At 35.6% G+C, this 21,043-nt stretch overlaps 1 protein-coding gene across 23 annotated transcripts in view; it reads right to left on the bottom strand.

The window, feature by feature from the left end:
- adgrl2a (adhesion G protein-coupled receptor L2a) overlaps positions 1–21,043 on the bottom strand; it is a 323,813-nt gene that overhangs the window by 21,668 nt on the left and 281,102 nt on the right. For all 23 annotated transcript variants that reach the window (XM_015355714.2, XM_069194276.1, XM_069194275.1 and 20 more), the window contains 8 exons: positions 19,361–20,161; positions 6,424–6,696; positions 5,969–6,072; positions 5,219–5,404; positions 4,696–4,734; positions 2,319–2,502; positions 894–1,016; positions 217–422 (listed from right to left, as the gene is read on the bottom strand). In XM_015355714.2, coding sequence (XP_015211200.2) covers positions 217–422; positions 894–1,016; positions 2,319–2,502; positions 4,696–4,734; positions 5,219–5,404; positions 5,969–6,072; positions 6,424–6,696; positions 19,361–20,161 — 1,916 coding nt within the window. The remainder of the gene's footprint in view (positions 1–216; positions 423–893; positions 1,017–2,318; positions 2,503–4,695; positions 4,735–5,218; positions 5,405–5,968; positions 6,073–6,423; positions 6,697–19,360; positions 20,162–21,043) is intronic.

The following is a 21,043-nucleotide window of genomic DNA, read 5'->3' as shown; positions in this document are numbered from 1 at the left end:
TCCTAATGTTGATTAAAGAATTAGTTTTCATTAAGAATTCACTTAAGTTCTAATAACCACCGATGCAGACTTATTTAATTTTATGTTCATTGACTTAAATAAACTCTTCTGTGACCTAGTCAGGCATTTACAATTCAAATGGAGGGATTCTGTCTGCCTTGCTGTTCTTTCCCACTGATTTTATGACCTCTCCATTAATTTATTAGGAGGACTCACATCGATGTGTTCCAGGGTAAAAATCACAGGATCCGTGATAAATACACGGCTCGACTCCTTGTTGATGGAGGCAGCAATGATGTGCGAGTTAACTGCAACCGAATGGTTCCGACCGTTTTCTTCATTGCTATATTTAATTGTCGCATTTTCTGTACTGAGAAATTGTCCCAGGCGTTTGTAAAGGATGAACACTAACTTGGCAACACCTGAAAAAATGGAAAAGGAACAATAGATATATTTGTCATGTCTCTTAGATATATATACCTCTTAAACATCCCAAAACTTGCAAAAAAATCATGACCGCTATAAACATTAAAGTTATTTGTTTCTACTTTGTTTTAAAATATAAACAAAAGGGCTGAATTAAAGCTATCGAGAATGTGAAAAAAGGAAACCTTAAGTAAGGAATTCATTTTTAAATAGTATCTGTCATAACTTCTGTTTGAAGTTCCAGCCATTTGTGACAATGCTTTATAACTAATCACTGTGCATTGTCAGTTTTGACAAGCTGCTATGTGAGTCTTGTCTGACAGTGTCTATTCTCATTGGTCTCCAACTCTTCATGTAGACATTGGCAAACAAAAGTCAAAACCACACACTGAAAGTAAAACCACACATGGTAAACATTTGCCTTCCTTGTCTACAAATGGAAGGATTGCTGGCTGTCTGTGACTTACCATTTCGACTGTTTAGTTTGACAGTGTTGGAAGACAGCTGGATTGAAACTCCTCCCTTACTGGTTTGAGGAAATTTGAAATCCTGCACCTGTCCATCTGTGCTAAGTACATACACATCCAGAACTGGATTGGGCAATGCCAAATCAGAGGAAAGAGAGAAGAAATAAGCCAGACATAATTTATGGTATAATATAAAGTACATCAAATAAAAATGACAATCGAATCTGCAGAAAATATTTTGTCTTAATGCATGCCATTAAATGTTTTTTTATGTAAAACTATACAAAATAGTGTGCAAGGCCAGTGCTTCATTGAGGAGCAGAAAACTAAAAACAAATTATTTTGAAATGTTGTGGCTGCTATCAGGTATTGTGCCATTAAAACATTAAAATGGTTAACTGCTCTTTTGATTATTAAATAATATAACAATGTTATGTTATTTTAAAGTCTTTGAAAGGACTACAATAGTTATAGTTTAAGATGACACCTGATATATTATATTTCACAGTGCATCTTTTTATGGACTACCTGAACGTTTCTTAGAAAAATCATGCTTAAACAGGTAGTAGTGAATGCACAGAGTAATATGGAAGCCAAATTAAATATTCTAAAATATCAATTAAATTAAGCTAAACAATTAAGAACTCAAAAATAAAAAAGAAAGATCTTTTGAATTGACTAAATTCTAAAAAATAATATAACATTTTAGAAAGATACTCTTCGATAATAGCAGCATAAAGTGAATCTTTCAATTAATATATCAGAAAATTAATCTATTGTTAGCTGTTTATATAAGAAGTTTTTTTATTTCTTCTTTTGCAGGATTTAATAAAAGCTATTTAAAATGCATTTCAACTTGTAAGGTGGGACACATGGCACAATATAAACATAATATCCTAGTGCTTTTCCATTTTCTGTTTCCTTTGCACTGAGGATCATTGGCATTTAACAGAATATCTCAAGTCCTTTAAGTGATTATAAATGCAAGGTTGAATCCTCTTTGATCTGTGAAATTACCTAGGTCAGAAGTGCCCCTTTACCAAACACATCCCCTCCATCTGCATTATATAGTGAAATATATCACTTTTGACAGAGACAGTCAACCAATAGCTTCACCAATTTTCTTTGCATTCTTAGCAATTACACACCCTCCTCTCCTGCCTCGCTTTACGATGTGATGAAATATAACTTGATACATCTATCTGAAATGCTTGCTCTTACAAGGAAACTAAACAATAAAAAAAAATCAGTTTTCAGCTTAATAACAATGTTGATAAAATTAATTTTGTTACTACAATATCTAATGCCGCAACTAATAATGATGGTAATAATTTCCGAGAAACCAATGACAAAGTGTAGACAACACTTGAATTATAGCTTACTGGAAGTGCTTTTTATTTGTTTATTGGGAATGAAATCACTTACTTATATTCTCAGCGGGTACTTTCACTATAGCCGGTTCCATTAGATTGTCAGCAAGGACAAAAGCTCCTTCTTCCAGGGTATCAAGTAACATTGTTGCAGCATGTGTTTGCTCTGTGGAGTTCATATCTTCCCAGGATTTCAGGGCTTCGGGTCTCAGCAGGTTGTCAACCGTATCTACAATTGCCTACACCCACCAAAACAAGAGACGTTGTCAGCTTTATTGCTTATTCAGGGAAACCTTTTAGTACTATTTAGTGTTTGGTGCAGGTCAAGCCAAAAACAAAGTGTATTTATAAACAAAAATCTGCCGAATCACAAAAAAATGACAGAAAGCATTTTTTCCCGAAAAACTTTAGAGCTTAATTTTTTCAATGAGCACATAAAAATACTGGTATTTATGACTGCAGTCAGAGCAAAATATAGCCAATGAGACTCCCCCACCACAACCCCAGTAGAAATGCTGCATTAAGTTTGTGGGTGGGTATTTGTGCATTCAAGCAGAAAATTAAAAATGTAAAAACAAGGAAAAGGGAAGAACAGAAAAAGATTTGTTTCCCACAGATTTTTTTGTACCAGGAACACTAGTCTATTTTATTCAAACTTTTTTTTTAATTATTTTGCCAAGTTTCTACATTTATTTTCCAAGAACCTCTATTCATGAAATACTGACAATATTTAATTTAATCAAAAACGGTCTGGATGTCCAAATCCAAAAAGGAGGAGTTATTTCTACATATGATTTCAGGTAGATCCTTTTTACAATTACAGATTTTTAGAGTTGTAGCAGACTTAAGACCTCTGCATCCACAATAAATGAAAAAAAAAAATAATGCAGTAATACCTGCAAAGCTGACAGTATTTTCTACCTTTTATTAATATGTAAATTTTCAATCAGGCCTGTTAGCCTTCTTAGTGGAGATTCATTCAGGCAGTAAATAAAGTAAATACAGAAATTCAATGAGACATCATTAAAATCTCTTTAATGATGAAAAATAATCAAATCAAATCAATCAGACTAATCAGTTAATCAATGGAAGTCAAGCTCTTAAACTAATGCAAAGATAATGTAGCCTTGAATTAAATATGTCAAATAATGCTGATTTGCCGCTTTTGCCTGAATGTCCTCTTACTAGCACTAATATGTCATTAATGGTATGTATATAATATCTTCCCGATCAATTTCAAAAGGTACTAAATCGTCAATTAAACACAACACTCAAATACAAATGTGTGTTGAAAACACATTTGTGGGTGCTGGAAAGATCAGGACACTCCAGCAAAGGCTACCGTCTGAGTAAGATTAATTAGCCTAATCCATCTTAATATCCTCTTTCTGTCTGCATTTTGAGACGCCTTGACCTTTGTGGCAGGTGGAAGACACCTCCATGTGACATAAAAGGCTTTTCTCGCTCTAATGGGAGATGGAATAGTCAAAACGCACCCACTGAAGGGACTACAACCATTAACTGAAGAGGGGCATAAATTTCTTTACCCAGGCCAGCCTTATTAGTCACAAGGAACCATAGCGTTATTTCTAATTTGCAGTACAAATGAAAATCCATGTCTCTCAAGGACCAAACTTACTGAATTTGCATTGCTGAGGTCATTACACAGTTGAAAATGTTGTAGGTGCCTGTGCCTTTGATGAAAAACAATCCATTTTAGGTGTTGCCATTAAGGTCTCTTTACTATATATATTTTAAAGTGAATGGGTTTCAAGCACAACCCTTTTGGGAGAGGTTAGGGAAGGCAATACTGAAGAGTGTGGAAAATGTCTGATCAAACGGATGTCTCTCTCCCTCCCCCTCTTGACAATTGTCACGGTTCACTCTGTCCCCAACTTCCATGGAACACCACCATAGAAGAAAATTTGAGTTCCAAGGACAAAGCATAATGGAATGCTCCATATTAAATACACATCACAATACTGACAAAGACGGGTAGAAGGTTGGAAAACATGTCCCAACACTCAGAGTGTAGATTTATTCAAGTGAAAAGAAATTATAACCAATATGTCAGTAAAACACTTAGAAACCTCAGAGGCTGGAAGTTGTCATAAAAGTTATCATCTCGAAAATTATTTCCCTTGCACTTCTGGCTGTCAGGGTTGAGGTACAATTATGACTGTGGGAAGGCAATTACTAATACAATGTATGAATCACACAGAAAGGAAAGAGGCTACCCTTTTGAAAGTCTGCCTTTGTCAATTTACCACTGGTCTCCTGTACTGTTACCACATGATTTTACCACAGTTATAACATAAACCTGGTAAATTTTCCAAGGTAAACTTCCATAAGAGTCCATAGCAATACAAAAGGTTCATGCTGCAGAGGAAGGTGTGGTGGGAAAAAGCACAGTGACGGCATATCTGAGATACCTTCATGTATGCTCTGCAAGTCCTTTCTCGTTTTTGAAGCTTTTTCATACAAAGAAAAAAAGAACACAGAAACACACAATTAGCAAAAACAGAGGCTTGTGCACAACTTTCCAGAGCTTTAATGATGTATTCAGGCTGTTCACAAGTAACAGCCTTTATGCCTTTTCTTGTTTTCCCCATTTCTTAGTCACTGCCTACAGATTAAAGCTAAGCTTCACTTTAAAACTATGATTTTAACACTTAACCGAACACTGGAGAAAGGTAAGGATTCATTTCAGTAAATGTGGTAATAAGAAAACAGGACAACCTATTAAATAAAACTGTGAGTTTGAGATAGTACTTGACTCACAAGATGGACACTACTCAAGAATGCAGGATTTTCTAACTTGAAAAGTAATATCAAAGAGGACTTGAAATCTTTTAAGATCAAACAAAGAAAGACAGCAAAGAAGAAACTTAATAAAACAGAATTTCTCACAAGGAATGCGGGGCAAAAAAGCGATTCAAAGCCTTGAACAAATACCTTGTTAAAACTCCGGCCTGCGGAGTCCTTTTCGCTGGGCTTCAACTCCTGAAGCTGAGCGTCTAAGATGTCAACGAGCTGCTCCATCAATCTCACTGATGAACTTACATCGCCAGCAAAGATGGGCCCTTTGGTATGCTTGGCCAGCTCATTTGCAAGGTTAGCAGCATTTTCTCCGCTTCTGATCTGAAGTGATATAAATTATCATCTCAGCATGGTTCAAAAAATATTATTTTAGGCTACAAGGCTCTCCTCTCTCATTACAACATACCCATGCTGTGATGAAATATTCCTTTACACAGCTAGGCATGGAAAATTTGTAACTAATTGAAGCTGATATTATTATGCCTATTCCAATGATGAAAGATAGTTAAGCTTCTTTGATAAAAGTAAGTTAACACATTTATTCCAAAGGTGAGGCAATGTATAAGAATCTTCCATTGTGCCGTTATTAATGCACATTTTATTCTAAATGGCCTGCACCAAAGACTTAAACGTTTCATGTGCTGTGCCAAAGAAACATTATCGTATCAAACAACAGGATAATGTACTTTGCAGCTTGGTCTTATGTTCACTGTTTTACTCTATGTGAGATAACATAAAAAAGACAAAAGGCACATAAGTTATTAATCCATTGGCTTGACACAGACGAATGCTATAACTAGCACTGAAGTCTTTATTTTTTCTTGAAAACACAAATAAAACAATAGGAATTTATGGGGGTTAGTTTTTTTTTAAAATTAATCATACCTTTTGTGCAACCTGATTTACCCAATGGGACGTGCAGTTGCTGAGATCAGGCCCTTTTGGGTTCCATGCCCCAGTGGAAAGGACACAAAGATATGAAGCCGTGCCTGCATATAACAAAAGGTATTTAATAAATTAGGTTTGTCTATTAAAGAAGACAAACTGGGCAGATCAGTACAGCACTTTGCCAGTTTGTTTTGAAAACTGGAGACTGAAGATCACAGAAAAAATCATATATAGAGACTACATTTGAAAACATGTAATAACTATAAGACATACATTATTACCAATGCTGTATATAGCAGGTCAAAATGCTTATTTATCTCAGACGCACATAATATACTACAGCTGGGCTGAACAACATATATAACAAGAAAAAAAAAGTAACAGAAATAACCTATGTACTTTAACAGCTGGTTATTGATCAGGGAACAATGGAAAGTAAATCTACAGCCTACCTCTTGTCCCCTTGGGGCAAGGCCTTTCAACTAACATGCCTCTTTGTGTCTGGGGCCAAGATATGCCCCTTTTCTCAACACTGTCGCAGAACCGTTCTGGGAAAGGGAAGAGGTCGGGAGAGATGGGGGCTGTGGTGTCAGGAACTTCTGGTGGAAGTTTGGGGCCCACCGTAGATGTTGGGGTCAACACATTTTTCTTTGAGGTGGTAGTCGTGGTGGTAGTAGTTGTTTTAGGAATCTCTTCTGTTGTGGATGTTTCTGAAATTGTCGGCACTGAAACAGAATAGAAACAGGTAAAATTAACTCACTTTTCAGACAATACCACACCTTCATTTAAGCAGCACAAGATCCCTTCACTTCTACATATATTACATTGAATCCTGCTATTTCACAAATACCAAAATGGATAAAGCTAGTAATTACTGGCATATACGGAAAATGGTCAGTATGAAATGTTGTTTATTTCTAAACTTCTAAATCTTATTCCAGGCACTCAGTCTACACCTTACAAGAAAATAATTACTTTAACATCCTCCCTCCTGGCTGTGATTCTTGCTTGAGAGATTTTGAGCATGCCTGATTAGATTTCAACAGAAAAGGACACAGCCTTCATGTGTCGTTTTATTGTTTGAGCATTGCAGATTTGTCCCCCCTTTTCATCCTTTTTTTTGATAAAGTAGGTAAGAAGCAACTAATGCACCACCAGAGGCTAGAACACAACTTATCAGTAAAGCTGACAGAGACAGCCCTCACTCGCATATAATAGTTTCCTTAGACGCCAAATAAAATCTGAATAATATGAGACAGAATTGGATGCAGTGAATATTATTTTATTCTTTGCAACACTGTTCCAGTGTTGTTTAATTTCCTTCTGTATTTAAAATTTTCTATGAAAGATACATACACAAAAACTTAATGTACTTAAATGTAGTAACCCAAAAGATCTGGGAAATTGCATATTTTTAAATTTTAAGCAGCTAGCAAAATATTATAAATCTCTTCCTACTTCTGGATTCTCTTTTTAGCCCTGTTTAAAGCCAGAAAGCACTGAAAGAAGTGTCCCCTGGATTTTTTTAATGAGTTATAATATACTTCTCAAATTTAAAATGTTTGGAAGTTAACCAAACTACAGGATTGCAGCTAACAATGTCCCTACCCAATAACCTTCAGGAAATCCAATATATTCTGACCCGAGTGATATAGTATATTGCTATTAAAACCTACTTTTGTCTATTTTCTATTTCTATTTTCACCCTTTGCCTGACAAATATAAATGGGATGTTTAATATCGTGCTATTTTTTGAATGGAAGAGGTCTGAAAGTAGAAATAAACCATCCACTGATACGTGGATATATATTTCCACTAGGGGAAGAATAATATTGTCCTAAAACAGTCACAGAAAATATCTGCACTGTGATGTTTAAGAAATGCTGTAATGACCAGTCCTAGTTTTTTTCACCTTCAGTAATTTCTGGTAAAATTACAAAAAGGTATGCATAAGAACTCTATCTGTTGGATGACAACAAGAAATGGAATGATATTAAAAAACAAGTTAGAGTGGTTCAGAATATAATAGTGGGAACAAAGTGTACAAGGCCCATTGCTGTCAGCAGATAAAGTTGCTAGACGACAGAAATGGTTTGTGCCTGGCAGCTCTCCCATAATACCCTGTGGTGCCGATATAACATCTCAGCACTATGAGGATAAGAAGGAATCATCTCCAATGATGGTTGTTGTCTGCCATGAATTAGTCTTAAATGACCAGTGAAGACATCTCAATGTCCTCTCTGTGGGGCCTGCCTTGGCTCCCACTTCACTTTTCTGGGTGATTTGAATGAAGAAGGGAAGCTTTTCAGATGGATTGAAGTTTGATGTTCACATTAGCCAGCTTACTTCCATTTTTCCATCTTTGCGAACAGGCTTAATTATATTATTCTGACTGTGCTTGGAGACTGCAGTTTGAAACTATTCAGTGTTACATTCAGCATGGTCACTTACACAGCAGCTTAAGAAGTAGATCACCTGGGAAATATGTATTTGCTTTTGACATCTCTATAAATATTTACATACATTTACAATGCTCAGACAGACAGTCTGGCACAGGAGACAAAAGTGTACAGTATTGAATTGCTTAAGGTCGTGTAATTGAATTTGTTTCTTGAGTAAGGGAAAGACCTTGTTAGGCAAGAATAGCAGAGAGCCACAGACTGATAATTAGGTCTTTGACCCACGAGACAATCATTTCATTATCCAATTTCTTACTGTCATGAATGCTATTAAAACTTTTGTGTGTGTGTGTAAGTAGAGTAAATGATTGTCCTCTTGAATTTTTTACATTGTTCTTTAGTTTTATGTGGTAAATATTATTTTTCTTTTTAACTCAGTGCTATTTTACATATTTGTATATCTTCTTTATGCTTTTGTTTTAATTTGCTGAAGCAAATTGAAACTATTGTCTCCTTTTCACTTCTCCTTCAGTACTTCTGTAGCCTGGACAGCAGTCAAAGTTCACGAAGAATACATGCGATAATGAGAAATAATAAATACACCAATGTTCTTCACAGGTTCCCATAAAACATCATTGAGTGGGTCAACTTGCCTAAAGGACAGGGGGAGTCCTATAGATAGATATTGTTAGTTGGGGTGTGGACTATTTCACCAGTTACCACACAACAGTGGCCTGTAAATTCTCAGTTACATGTGGGATTGCAGTGCTGCAAGTGTGAACAGTATCATTCTTCCAATCAACTGTGACTCGGTAGAGTGAAAAACAAAATTCAGAACATTTCAGAAAGCATTAAGGAAAGAATGCAATATCAACATGTGCTTACCATGTTGCTGATAATTCATTAATTAAGGACATTTTCTGGCAGGTTACAATAACATTGCTATATTAAATATTAAATGAATGCAGGAAAGGACACAGGCGCAAGAATACAGCATTTCAAATATTTAACATTTCTTATTAATATTAATAACTATTGACTGTTAATATATCACTATTAATGTGTAATTGGGTTTCTAGATGTTTTAAGATTTAAACTATATAGTGAGACAATATTGATCTGAACATATTCTGAGTGTACAAGGTAGTTTATTTTAAAGTAGCACTAAATTAATCTAGAATAAAGACAAACCATTTAAAATGTTTAATTCTTGGATGTTATTGTATTATTTTTGTAAATATTTCTAACAGACCGTTTAAGTTTATTTCGGCTCCTTTACTGGAATTTGAAAAGGAGATGTACAATGGCTCTTTTAAATGCTTGTTAAATCTATTTGAAACTGTATTTTCTGACAGATCTAAATAATTTGTCAAAGACTAGGACTTTTTCATTAATTGAATTCCCATATAACTTTGCCTTAGTTAATTATGTTTAATGGTCCTTTTCTTTGAAATTTAAAAGAAGTATTGTTAGGAGTTTTCTCAGTTAAGAAACATTACTTTCTTCATTAGACATTTTTCTATGGATTTTGTGTTTTCCATTCTTTTTCTATCATTTCTTGAAATGAAATTAGCAAGTGAAATAAGCAACTGTCTCAGTCCAGGGTGGGATCTTGATTCTATAAAATGCCATATAAAAACAGAAAAATTATAACTTTAAAATGAACACAGCCTTTATGATCTTAAATCACTAAATCATTATTCTCCTAATATTAGAGTAGAGGACTTTTATACATGCAGTATGCCAGTACCATCTTGGTTCATTGAACACACAGTGTAAATTTCAAAGTAGTATGTCTACTTAAAGTCCTTGCTTTAAAAGTACTTACACATATTTGGATACATTGAAAAAATAAAAAGCCAGGTTACTTTATTAAAAATAAAATGGACGAAAATAAATTCACTGTGAGGTGAAGCTAAAAATCACAAGTGCCTAAAAGAAAACTACTGATGTAAACACATTTCAGGATCTAAGAAACTATTGCTTACAGCAAACAAATTCTGATGTTATATAGTGTGCGATATGATTTTGGGGGGGATTTTCCTAAAACAAATGCTGATAAAAAACTAGGTGAAATCTAGGTGAAATCAACCAAGATAAATGTAGTGAAAATATCAGAGAAAATAGTTTAGATGTAGTTATCTATTAATACCCTAAATCATTTTATTTGTGCTTTATAATCCCAACAACTGGTATAATCTCATTACTGTGAGACAACAGTCTCATCTATAAGCCAATGAAAACTATCAGGAATTAAAGTTAAAGGCATTAAAACAGCAATTCTTACATCCCAGCTGCTGCTATCAGATTGGACAGCTATTGCACGACAGGAAAACCATGCACTTGTCTTGTATTAAAAGGCTGTTTTTATTGATTGCTTGAGTTACATCTTTAAACCAGCTGACACTTTTTGCTTCACTGCCTAAAGAAAAACAAAAACCGATTTGAACCTGTCCGTTGCCCATTCTGAATACATTTGGCTGACATCTCGAAACCCTCCCCCCACCACCCCTTGTAATTTCCCTTTGATTTCAAAGCATAAGCAATCTTTCAGAGTGGAATAACCAGATTGTGTCCTCAATTAATATGTCTCCCTAACATTTTGCCCATGAGGGGCCTTCAATTTATTGCCATAAAATGAGGCTTCTGGAGAGAGAACTTTTATAGCACTAGGAACTGTCTGCCGCCCTTACAGACATATGTATGTCCCCCCTGGATAATCAGCACCCACTTGGTATCCCTAAATGAGCATTCATAGCAATGCAATTAGCACTTGGCAAATAAGGTTTTGTTTTATTTGCAGTCAAGCCATAATAATCCCTGAAAGGGGAGTGATAAGAAAGGAACAAAACGCAGCTGTCTTGTATTGTCAGCTTGCTAACAACTAAAATTGGACCCTACCAGGACTTTCAACCACACTCTCATTCTTGTAGACACAGATGCTGACAGCAAGTGTGTCTTTTATATTATGTTTAATGACTGCAGTTGTAAAATAGGGCTGATGGTGGTCTGAATGAGCAACATGTTATCCTGAACAAGGACCAATGTTTATTTTGAAAACGCAAAGGCTCCTACAAGGTTGGGGTTTCAGATCATTTAATCGCCAAAAGAAAAATGAAATTTGATTTTATTTGTGTTGGTGCTGCTGTCAATCTGAATAGCTTACTCTAGAGTACGAAATCTTCGAAGAGCTACAGCATGAGATTATCCTTCTTGTACTTAACCAAAGGAATCCTTTACACAAAGCTTTTATCAGTTGTGAAATACAAGTCCCAGGTGGTAATCACCTATTAATGGAAGAGTAATAGCTAACAGAATAAGTCAATAGCAGCTCAAACAATTAAAACCCTGTTCTGTAGATCAAAAAGAAACTCACCAAATACTTTGTGGAGGAGCCAAGAAAAGCGAGGGGAAAATAAATGAATAAGCCATCTGCTACAAAAGTCACTGGTTGCATATAAAAGCATTAACCCCTTCAGAAGAAATAAAAAGGGCGTGCTCTTAAGGCTTTCAGGGATGTGTGGTAAATTACATAGGTATTTAATTTTGTCAGAAGCTTTTTTATGTCAAAACTGTAGAGGAAAAAAATAAATTCTTCAGTCTTAATACAGTCAATCATTTAGTTTCTGCTTTAATGCTGTACTCTTAAATTCAAAATACAAGGAACTACGGCAAAAAGCCAATGCAGCTGCCATTGTCTTGTCTGCATTTTTCTTTGGATATTCATACGTGCTCCACATTTCAACTTCAAGCGTGCAGATCTCTGTTCTCCGCTCCATGAAAACTTGCTGCCATGCATACAGTAGATGTCAGCAAATTTACAGACACCTCCCAGCTATCTCTGCGCGGGCTGTTAAATTAATCATTTCCAACTTCAGGTTCAACTATACGTGTGCTCTCTAACCCTGAGGTGATTTGGTACATGTACAGGGTTTCAGATGGCTCCTGATATATACAAGTACTTTTACTGTACATGAAATCAATGGTCCCATAAGGTTTCATTGCACACTTAGAGTGATCCGTGCTTTAAGAAAAACATTTGAAAAAAGCTAATGCTCCTGATGCTACTTATACTGTAGGCTAAGGAACGGCACAGAGAAATAAATAGACCATGCAACCTCTGCAGTGAATGCTGATAACACAGCACTTCTTTGTATTTATTAAATTAGATAGTTCAGGCCTATTGTTGTGTGAATTCTATCATATTCTGAAAGGGGAACACTTATAGATGAGAAAAGCGATTACACTGACGTCTCAGGATTCCTCTACATTTAAAAGTAACAAGGGTAGTTCGAGATTGGTAGAGTGAGTACAAAAATAAGTATTTATAGGACACAACTTTGGCAACACTTGTAAAATCTCACAAAAAACAAGGTTTTTCTTCATACTAAATCTTGCATTTTGACTACTCCTACAGAATGTCAAATGTCTAAAATTATATCAAAAGGTTTCTCTTACTTTTGCTTGTATGTTAAAATGTACACCTCACAGCTCAGTACGTTTCTTACATGCTACAGAGCAGAAAAAAACTTATTAGATGAATACAGATACACACATAAAAATAAATTAATAAAACATTTCCACTTGGGGGGGCAGAAGAACAAATACTGAGGTGCATTAAAATGCAGCAAATGCTACTGGTTCCAAATGTTCCAATAAATGACTACTGGTTTTAAATGTCTCTTACTGTAAGATGTGAGAGGAATTTTGCCTTTTGATAACCAGAGAATATCAACATCCTCAAGATTTGTAATTACAGCCTGCCAAACCACTCTGGAAGTCCACATTCATGCAGGTATAGTGGTAAAATGATCAAAATGTGGTTACTTCAGGACTGGGTTTATATATTCTTGAGGCTAGAGCTGCCCCCAGTAAATACTTTTTTTACTTTAATTAATCCCATCATTAGTAACATAGTAGAGAGGCACCAGAGGACTTGTATTCATTCTGTTGGGCACTTTGCTGAATACAAACAGCAAATGAAAGCAGCAGTATGTGAGCATTGACAATGTCCTGAAGCCTACTTTGATCATTGGCCAGACTTGACTTTCTGCCAACCAGGCCAGCTTCTGTAGAGACAAACTCATGACTAAAGAAAAATGATGGCTACTGTTTCTGATTACAATAAGACCCTGACAGAAATCTGTGTCTGTAACATTTATTAATTAATGATATGTTTATGTTGTTCAGAATACTGTTTTCTAACAGCATTCCTCCTGTGTCTTTAACACCGATCCTGTATCCAGGGAAATACACAGTATGGCATTTACAATTTCAATTTCTTAAAATACTGCAGGCTTTGTTATAAATCAGGTCGAAACAAGCTCAGTTTTTTTGTTGTATAGTATGTATTGGACTAGAAAATGATTTTTACATGAATTACATTTTTTACACACCAGTGCAGTCACTGACAGCTTTATCATTACAAAATTGGAAAGGAATAACAAAGACTAGACGAATGTACAAACATTCACAAGCAAAACAGCTAGATTTCTCTAAGAAAAATTCCAAAACACATCACCTCGTATTAATCTGATGACCCACTTGTACTCAGATATTAATCTGAAATGAACAGTCTGGCCTACTTCGAGCAATGTATTCTGAAACAGAGATGTAAAACATTGGCAGGAGGTATAAAAACTCTAGGCTTGGTCATATTAGGGTCAAGTGTATAGACATGCTACATGACAAGTATCAGTCAGGCATTATGCTGCATTACAGCATCTGTATACCAAAAGATAACTTTTAATAGATATACATTGTGCATATCTTTTAATAGATATGCACAATATACACATGCATGTCTTATATACTCTTTACCTCTCACTTTCTATTGCAATCTGTATATTTAATAGCAGTCTACCACTTTACTGCGTGCGACAACATTTAATTCACATCTATAATATAATATAGATATACAGCATGTCCAGAATGTATTCCATTCAAATATAAATTATATGCAAGTTTGACCCATGGTTTTTTTTCCTGGACTTTTCTTAGCTAAATCCCCTACCCCACCACTACGACAATAATATTCCTTAATTTGTGTCAGCTAAGATTCTAAAATGTGTTTTTTTTTCTCGAACAGTAATAAAACAACTTCCACTGTCTTAAATTTCTGCTATGTTCAACATGATGTCACACAGTAGGAAAATGAAATAAAAATAAAATGGTATATGGATACAGTGCTGTGCTATATTTACCTTTTTTCACTATGGTAGTACAGCTGTAACAAACATCAACAAGACAGTGAAAATGGAGAATTCCATTCTTACTACAGTACTATTGCACATACAACAACACATAGTATCTGCTCAGTTTGCAAACCGCAAAGGTTAATTCCTCTGAAAAAAATATAGCCATTTAATACTCTGAAACAAGAACAAGTACTTTACATTATTAAGTAAGGAACAAAGTTTAAGTTCCAAAGCATTTTTTCTCAAGTTTTAGTTTTTTCCACTGAACTTCAAAGCAAGCAAAAAAAAACACCATACACAATCTTCTGGTAATCAACCCTACGAAAGACAAACTCCAGTATGTTTTAATATTAAACTACTCAATTAACCATTTTATTGTGAGGCCTGAGAGTTTTTTTCAAAACTAATAATTTTTTATCTATTATATTTATTTAACTAATACTTATTTATCTGATTGCTTGAGACAAGACAGAATATTCTATCAGGTTCTAGAAATGAAAGTCTTTACAATGCTGCAAGGAAATTTTGATCCTTGATATTAAGACAAACATCTGCCTTTTTCCTCGTTTAAGTCTTACTGAGCAAAGGTCTGTGACAAACATGAATGTTAGGTCCCATGTTTCCGTACGCTGAATTTTACTAAATAATCACTAATTTTGTTATATAAGCACTCTGATGAGAAAAGAAACATTTTCGGAATTCTTTTCTTTTCCTTTTTCTCCTTTACAAAAAGCATCATATAAATAGATACATTTACAGCTGCATGTATACATTGCAAACTTAACATTTAATTGCAGTCCCATTTCAAACACCTGCTCTTTGGTGAAGCTAGCATTCATTTGCATGCATCTTCTTGACCAATGCAATGGCAAGATACTTTACAATACTTGCCAATGCAGCCAGAGGAAACTAAGGTTAGAGGAAGAAGCAGTAGAAAAACTGATATAATCATTTTATCATAATATATTATGAAAGAAAAGCTTATTTGTGTTTAAAACTGAGGACATTTTTGTTTACACAGAGGGATTATGGGCACCCGAAAGTCAATACTTTGACTTGAATAAAGAAACCCGACAGATGAGATCGTCGGATCTTTCGGCTGCTTACAACCAAGTAAGCTAGCTCCTTTGTGTTTGCAGGCTCCTTATTTTTATATCCCCTTGTGTCTTTTTTTCTCATCCGGGGGGAGGGAAGGTGGAAGTCACATGCTCTCTAGTCCATTCAACACCACGGAAACCAGGATAAACTCTGGCCCAATGAGCCGTTGTGGCTTGGATATGGAAATTACTGTCTTTTTTAATGCAAAAAATCATTCAGGCACCCACTGAGAAACTGTTTCTTGTTTTGTAATGTAATAATTTGAATTGAAAGATGAATCTACTGGCATTTTATATTATAGCTCCCTTATCAAAGTAAATGTCTAGTGTTTCCTAATTCACCATAATGTTGGAAAGATCCTTAGATGTAAAATGTACAAAAACAGTGTTTATACTACAAGGTGGTTACAGTACAGTATTACTTACAGTTCTAATAGGACAAGCTATAAAACCTTCAGCTTTATTTACATGTAAACCTGACAGTTTCCTTAATCTTACTGGAGCCCTGAATCTTCCTTTGAAACATCCCACATGGCTGTTCCTCTATAACTGCCCAAAGATTTTGTTAATTACAGCAGATCACAAACACTAAAAAAAGCACATCAGCAAGAGGATTATTCACTTCTACAGGCTGATAACACTTTTGTAAAATAAAAGCTTATGGTTGACATAAACGGCACAAAAACCACACTGAACTGAAACTAATCAAAGCATGCACATCTGTCTTGATAACTTTAGCCAAATGCTCTACTCAGTATAAAACTTGACAATTTTGTTCTGGCAGCTCTCTATATCAGCGGGTACCATTCTGGAAACATCACATAGGCGCTTTGTGTTACTGACAATGCTGACCAGAGCAGAAGTGATACACATGTCCTGTGCTAATGTTTAAAGAAACCATGTGTCTTGACAACAGTGAACAACCGATCTATCAAATCCTTTACAGTTTTTTTTAATATTCAGCCAATATAAAATGGAGTAAGAATCAGACAGAAAAACAGATTTTCAATAATTCCATTTTAACCTTCCTAAAAGATGCAACTTACCATGACTTTAACAATAATAGTTTTGAGTGAAACACAACAACAGGAGTGGTAAAATAACAAATTTGAAGTTATGCCTTTTACGTCTCTATGAAACATTGGAAGTACATCCTACAAAATAAATGGTTCTTTTTTGTTTGGGTTAAAATATTTTCATTGTCCTGCATTACAATAACAAATATAGTCTGTAGTGCTGTGACCCAATCATACAGTGTGTTTCCTAATATAAACATATACTTTCTGTATCCAGGAAAGATGCTGTTACACCCTTACCAAGCTGAACTGAATTGCTTAGGAAGCTGTTACTGAATTAACAATGCTGAGTCTTTAAAATCTTATAAAAAACATTTTGGAATATAAGTACAATATTTTAAATGGAACATTTCCTTATATTTATGTGAAGGTGACATCATGTAAACATTTTGACTGATATTATATTATTAATACAACATAATATTTAAACATTTTTTCTGCATAAAGGGTTTCACGGGGCAGTACGGCACATTTTCCTCCCTTATGAGATCCAATAATAAACAATAACTTCCTTCAGTCAATACCCCAAAATATGTATTATAAAGCATGGCTCAGGCAATGCAACGTCTTCTTGGCTTGTACACTATGTCTATTGGATGTTACTTTATTACCAATTTATTTGTTTCTTATCTCTAGTACTGTATATCTGTATAAAACAGGTTATGCAAAAATAATCACTAAACTAGTACTTGCTGTATACCAATCAAAAACAAACTAGTTCACTTGCCACACACTGTGCAAATGTCCTTAATTAATATCAATAGTAATAATAATGCATTTTATTAATAACTAATTTTGAAAAAAACTCAGTGCTGTACAATAGCATACACAGTACACTAGACAAAATTTAAAAGAGTAAGAGAAAAAATAATACAGTAAATTGAAAAGGTAACACTGTATTATAGGCTATAGCAGAAGCCGAAATGAAAAGCCATTTTTAGACTGTTTTAAAAATGGCGGCAGTCTCAGTCTCTATAATTGATTTGGGCTTGAGTTCTTAGATATGGTGCTCCACTGTGTGGAGCCTATTCTTTAGTAGACTATAATGCAATTAGGCTTTAAAACAACCTGAAGCTAGATCATTCAGTGTATTTCCTGAGCTCAAGAAACTCAAAGTCCATCTAATTTGCACAGGAAGCCAGTACATACAGAGCGCATAGGATGGGAAGTGCCAGCTGAAAGAGATTATTCTTAATCAGCACGTGGCTGGACATTAGGAATCCTATTTAGAAGCTTAGTGTATACCCCAGAAAAAAATGTGCTACTTTAAGTCTAGTTTTGATGAAATAAAGGTATGTATCAATAATTTAGCATTAGATAGAGCAAGGACCTTAACCGATCAATGTTACACAGACTGAAAATGATACCCTTGCACTTTTATTTTTCTTTTCAAGCTTTACAGATGCAAATTGGTCAAAAACCATGTCACACTGCTGTTTCTAGTTGCTTGAATAAGCATTAAATCTTCCTCCACTAAATTCCTAAACCTTCTGACATTCATTAGACAGTAAAGCTGCAGATCTTTAATTAAAAATCTCAATGTGTTTTAAGGGCAATAAAGAAACTTCAAACAAGTTATACTATTTAAAAAAAAACGAGTCATCAATTCCTTCCACTGATGACTCCATCTTCATAGCTTCGGCTGCATACTAATTTTAGATCTCATGTTTAGATGTTCTCCGTTTCATATATTCAGCAGCTGTAACAGGGTCTTCTGGGTCTGTAACTTGTTTGTGCTTCACTGTCACAGCCAGGACTCATTCAGATGACACTACACAAATACCAAAAGCAAATAAATATTGCAAAATGGTTCCCCCGTGGATCACTGCTTGACGACCAGAGCCATGAAATATTGTAGTATGTGCTTTGGAACACTTTGGCTGAAAACCTTTGGCAATGAGGTAGTGCAGTAATTACAGAAATTATCCCTCACAATTTATAGACTCTTAGCCCAAAGAAATGTCTGACTCTTTGCAGTTCTAAAAAGCTAAATTAAAAACCTACCCTTCTGACATAACCTGATTTTTTATCTCTTTCCTCTGTGCAGTCTTATACCTCTTCTCTGAAGCCATTTGTGCTGCGTAATACATATTAAGTTTTGACTATTTGTTTAAAGGCCTAGAAGCAGGCTAGTTTAGGCAGTGCACTGTTGGGATTGATCTTGTACTATTACCCTAAGGCTGCCTATCTACTTGTCCAAACAGGTACAGGAGAACTGCTGTGGTTAGGTCTCAGTTCTCACTGGGATGAGAGCTCGCTGCAGCGCCTCATGATCATTACTATGGAGAAGATGGGTGCCGCTAGCAATATGAAGCCACAAAATCCCAGAGCACTGATCTCCCATGATATGATTAATGAAGGGCGATTATGTTTACTGTCAGACTCATACCACTCTGCTTTTTAGATGCTTTATATGCTTCAAAAGCTTCTGTTACTCATCTAAAACAAAAACAAACTCAGAATTAAAAGCAGTCTTTTATATCTGATACACTCATCTGTATCTGGAACACTCAACTTTGTGGAAAACCCAAAAGTTCTATATACACTTAATATTAAATCTTAAATCTAAGACAAGTGTTTTGTCTCAAGAAATCCTGCAAATGGAATGAAAAAATCTTACCTTGAGCTGGGTCAGGTGGTCCAAATTCCAGGGTATACCTCAATATGTAATAATTATTCCACACGTAAAGCTGATTGTCTCTCGGATTGTAATCCACTGCAGCAATGTACCGGTATTGGTTAGGGAATGGAATATCCACAAACTCCCCTCGGTTTTGCTTGGTGTTATACACATAATCAATCAGACTCTTGCTCACTTCACTCTCGTTCCCTACATACGTGGAACGCACCACATACAGAACCCCACAGATCATGAAGGCGTTGGAAGCAGACCGTTTGTCATACGTCGTCTCCCAGGTAGCCTCAAAGCGTAGGGTGTAAGGGTTCAGCTGGCTGATGACTATCATTCCGTTGTTCTGCTCCGTGGCATAAATCACCCACAAGCCGTTCTCATCTACAGCCAGATCAATGTCCGTTTTCCCACCCCACTTGTAGGGTGAGGTGTCATGGTAGTTGGCGTTGTTGATGATCGCCTCCCCGCTTTTGATCCTAGTTCTCAGGTCAAACTTTACAATGTTTCGGGTCCTTTCCTTGTTGAAAAACACAGCGCCATCGTACACCACAAATCCAGTACCGTCCACTCGGTGGGGGAGCTTGTATGTGGTGGTTTGACGCCCATTCTGGAAGTCATCCAGTGAAGAGTACTCTATTAACGTGTCTGTACGATAAGGAGTCCAGGGCATGAAGTAAATTTTGTCACCCGCCTGCAGGGGGTCTTTGCACCAAGCGCCTCCTTGTTGCTCCGCCTCATAGAGAAAGGAAGAATCCGCGACAGCTTTCAGAGTCCCAGGACAAACAAAAACTAGTAATGGGGGAGAGTAAAAGAAGAAAATAATTTAAGTAAGCAACATAAAACAAACAAACACAGAAGGTATCAGTACAGATCACTTAGGATTCTATTTCTGACACTGCCTTGGTAAGGGGTTGCCCAAGAAAAGAGTGGGAAACAAAGCATACTTTTTGTGGCCGTTACTCTATAATTACATGATAAACTCAGAAGTTTACTGCATACAGGAGAAGAACAACACAGTCATTGTATTAGAAAACATTTGTTCTGGACATTTTTCTTCAGTAACCGTAGAATATTACCTTTTGGTTATATGTATTGAATTTTGGAATGAAATAAAACAAAAAGTAAAAAATAAATGAAGACAACCAAACCAACTCTCTTTCTGCGAATGAACAGCACTATAGGCAAGGAAAAACAAAAAGTTTGAAGAGCAGGATTCACGACCTGCTCACAAAACACTGATATTGATGCCAGCTTTTTTCTGGCATCCTTAATTCTTGTCATTTAGATATAAGAGAAGTGTCTTTTTTTAATTTATGGTTGAAAAATAAACTACATTAAAAAGTCAAAAACAGTACACATTTGTGTAAGCTACCTACTCAAGGAAGTGAAACTAGTTTTATTCTAAAACAAGGGATAGGGGTGGAAGGCAGTAAACGGGAAAGGAAAAAAAAGACAGTTGAAGCAGTGAGTTCAGAAGGCCAAGTAACCCTGTTACCATGACATGCTATGGAGAGGGTTTTGGAAGCCAGGCAAAATGGGATTCTACTAGCACAAGAAAGCACCCAAGGGTATGGAAAAGGAACCTCTAGGCACTCCAGTGACTACACCCCACAACCTTCTTAAAGCTGCAAGTTTCTTAAGATTTAACTATTAGTAATCTTACTACTGTTA

This window comes from Lepisosteus oculatus, chromosome 9, assembly GCF_040954835.1.
Source record: "Lepisosteus oculatus isolate fLepOcu1 chromosome 9, fLepOcu1.hap2, whole genome shotgun sequence".
Lineage (NCBI taxonomy): Eukaryota > Metazoa > Chordata > Actinopteri > Semionotiformes > Lepisosteidae > Lepisosteus > Lepisosteus oculatus.
Note: the sequence above shows the minus strand (reverse complement) of the source record. Positions and strands in the feature narration are given on the sequence as shown.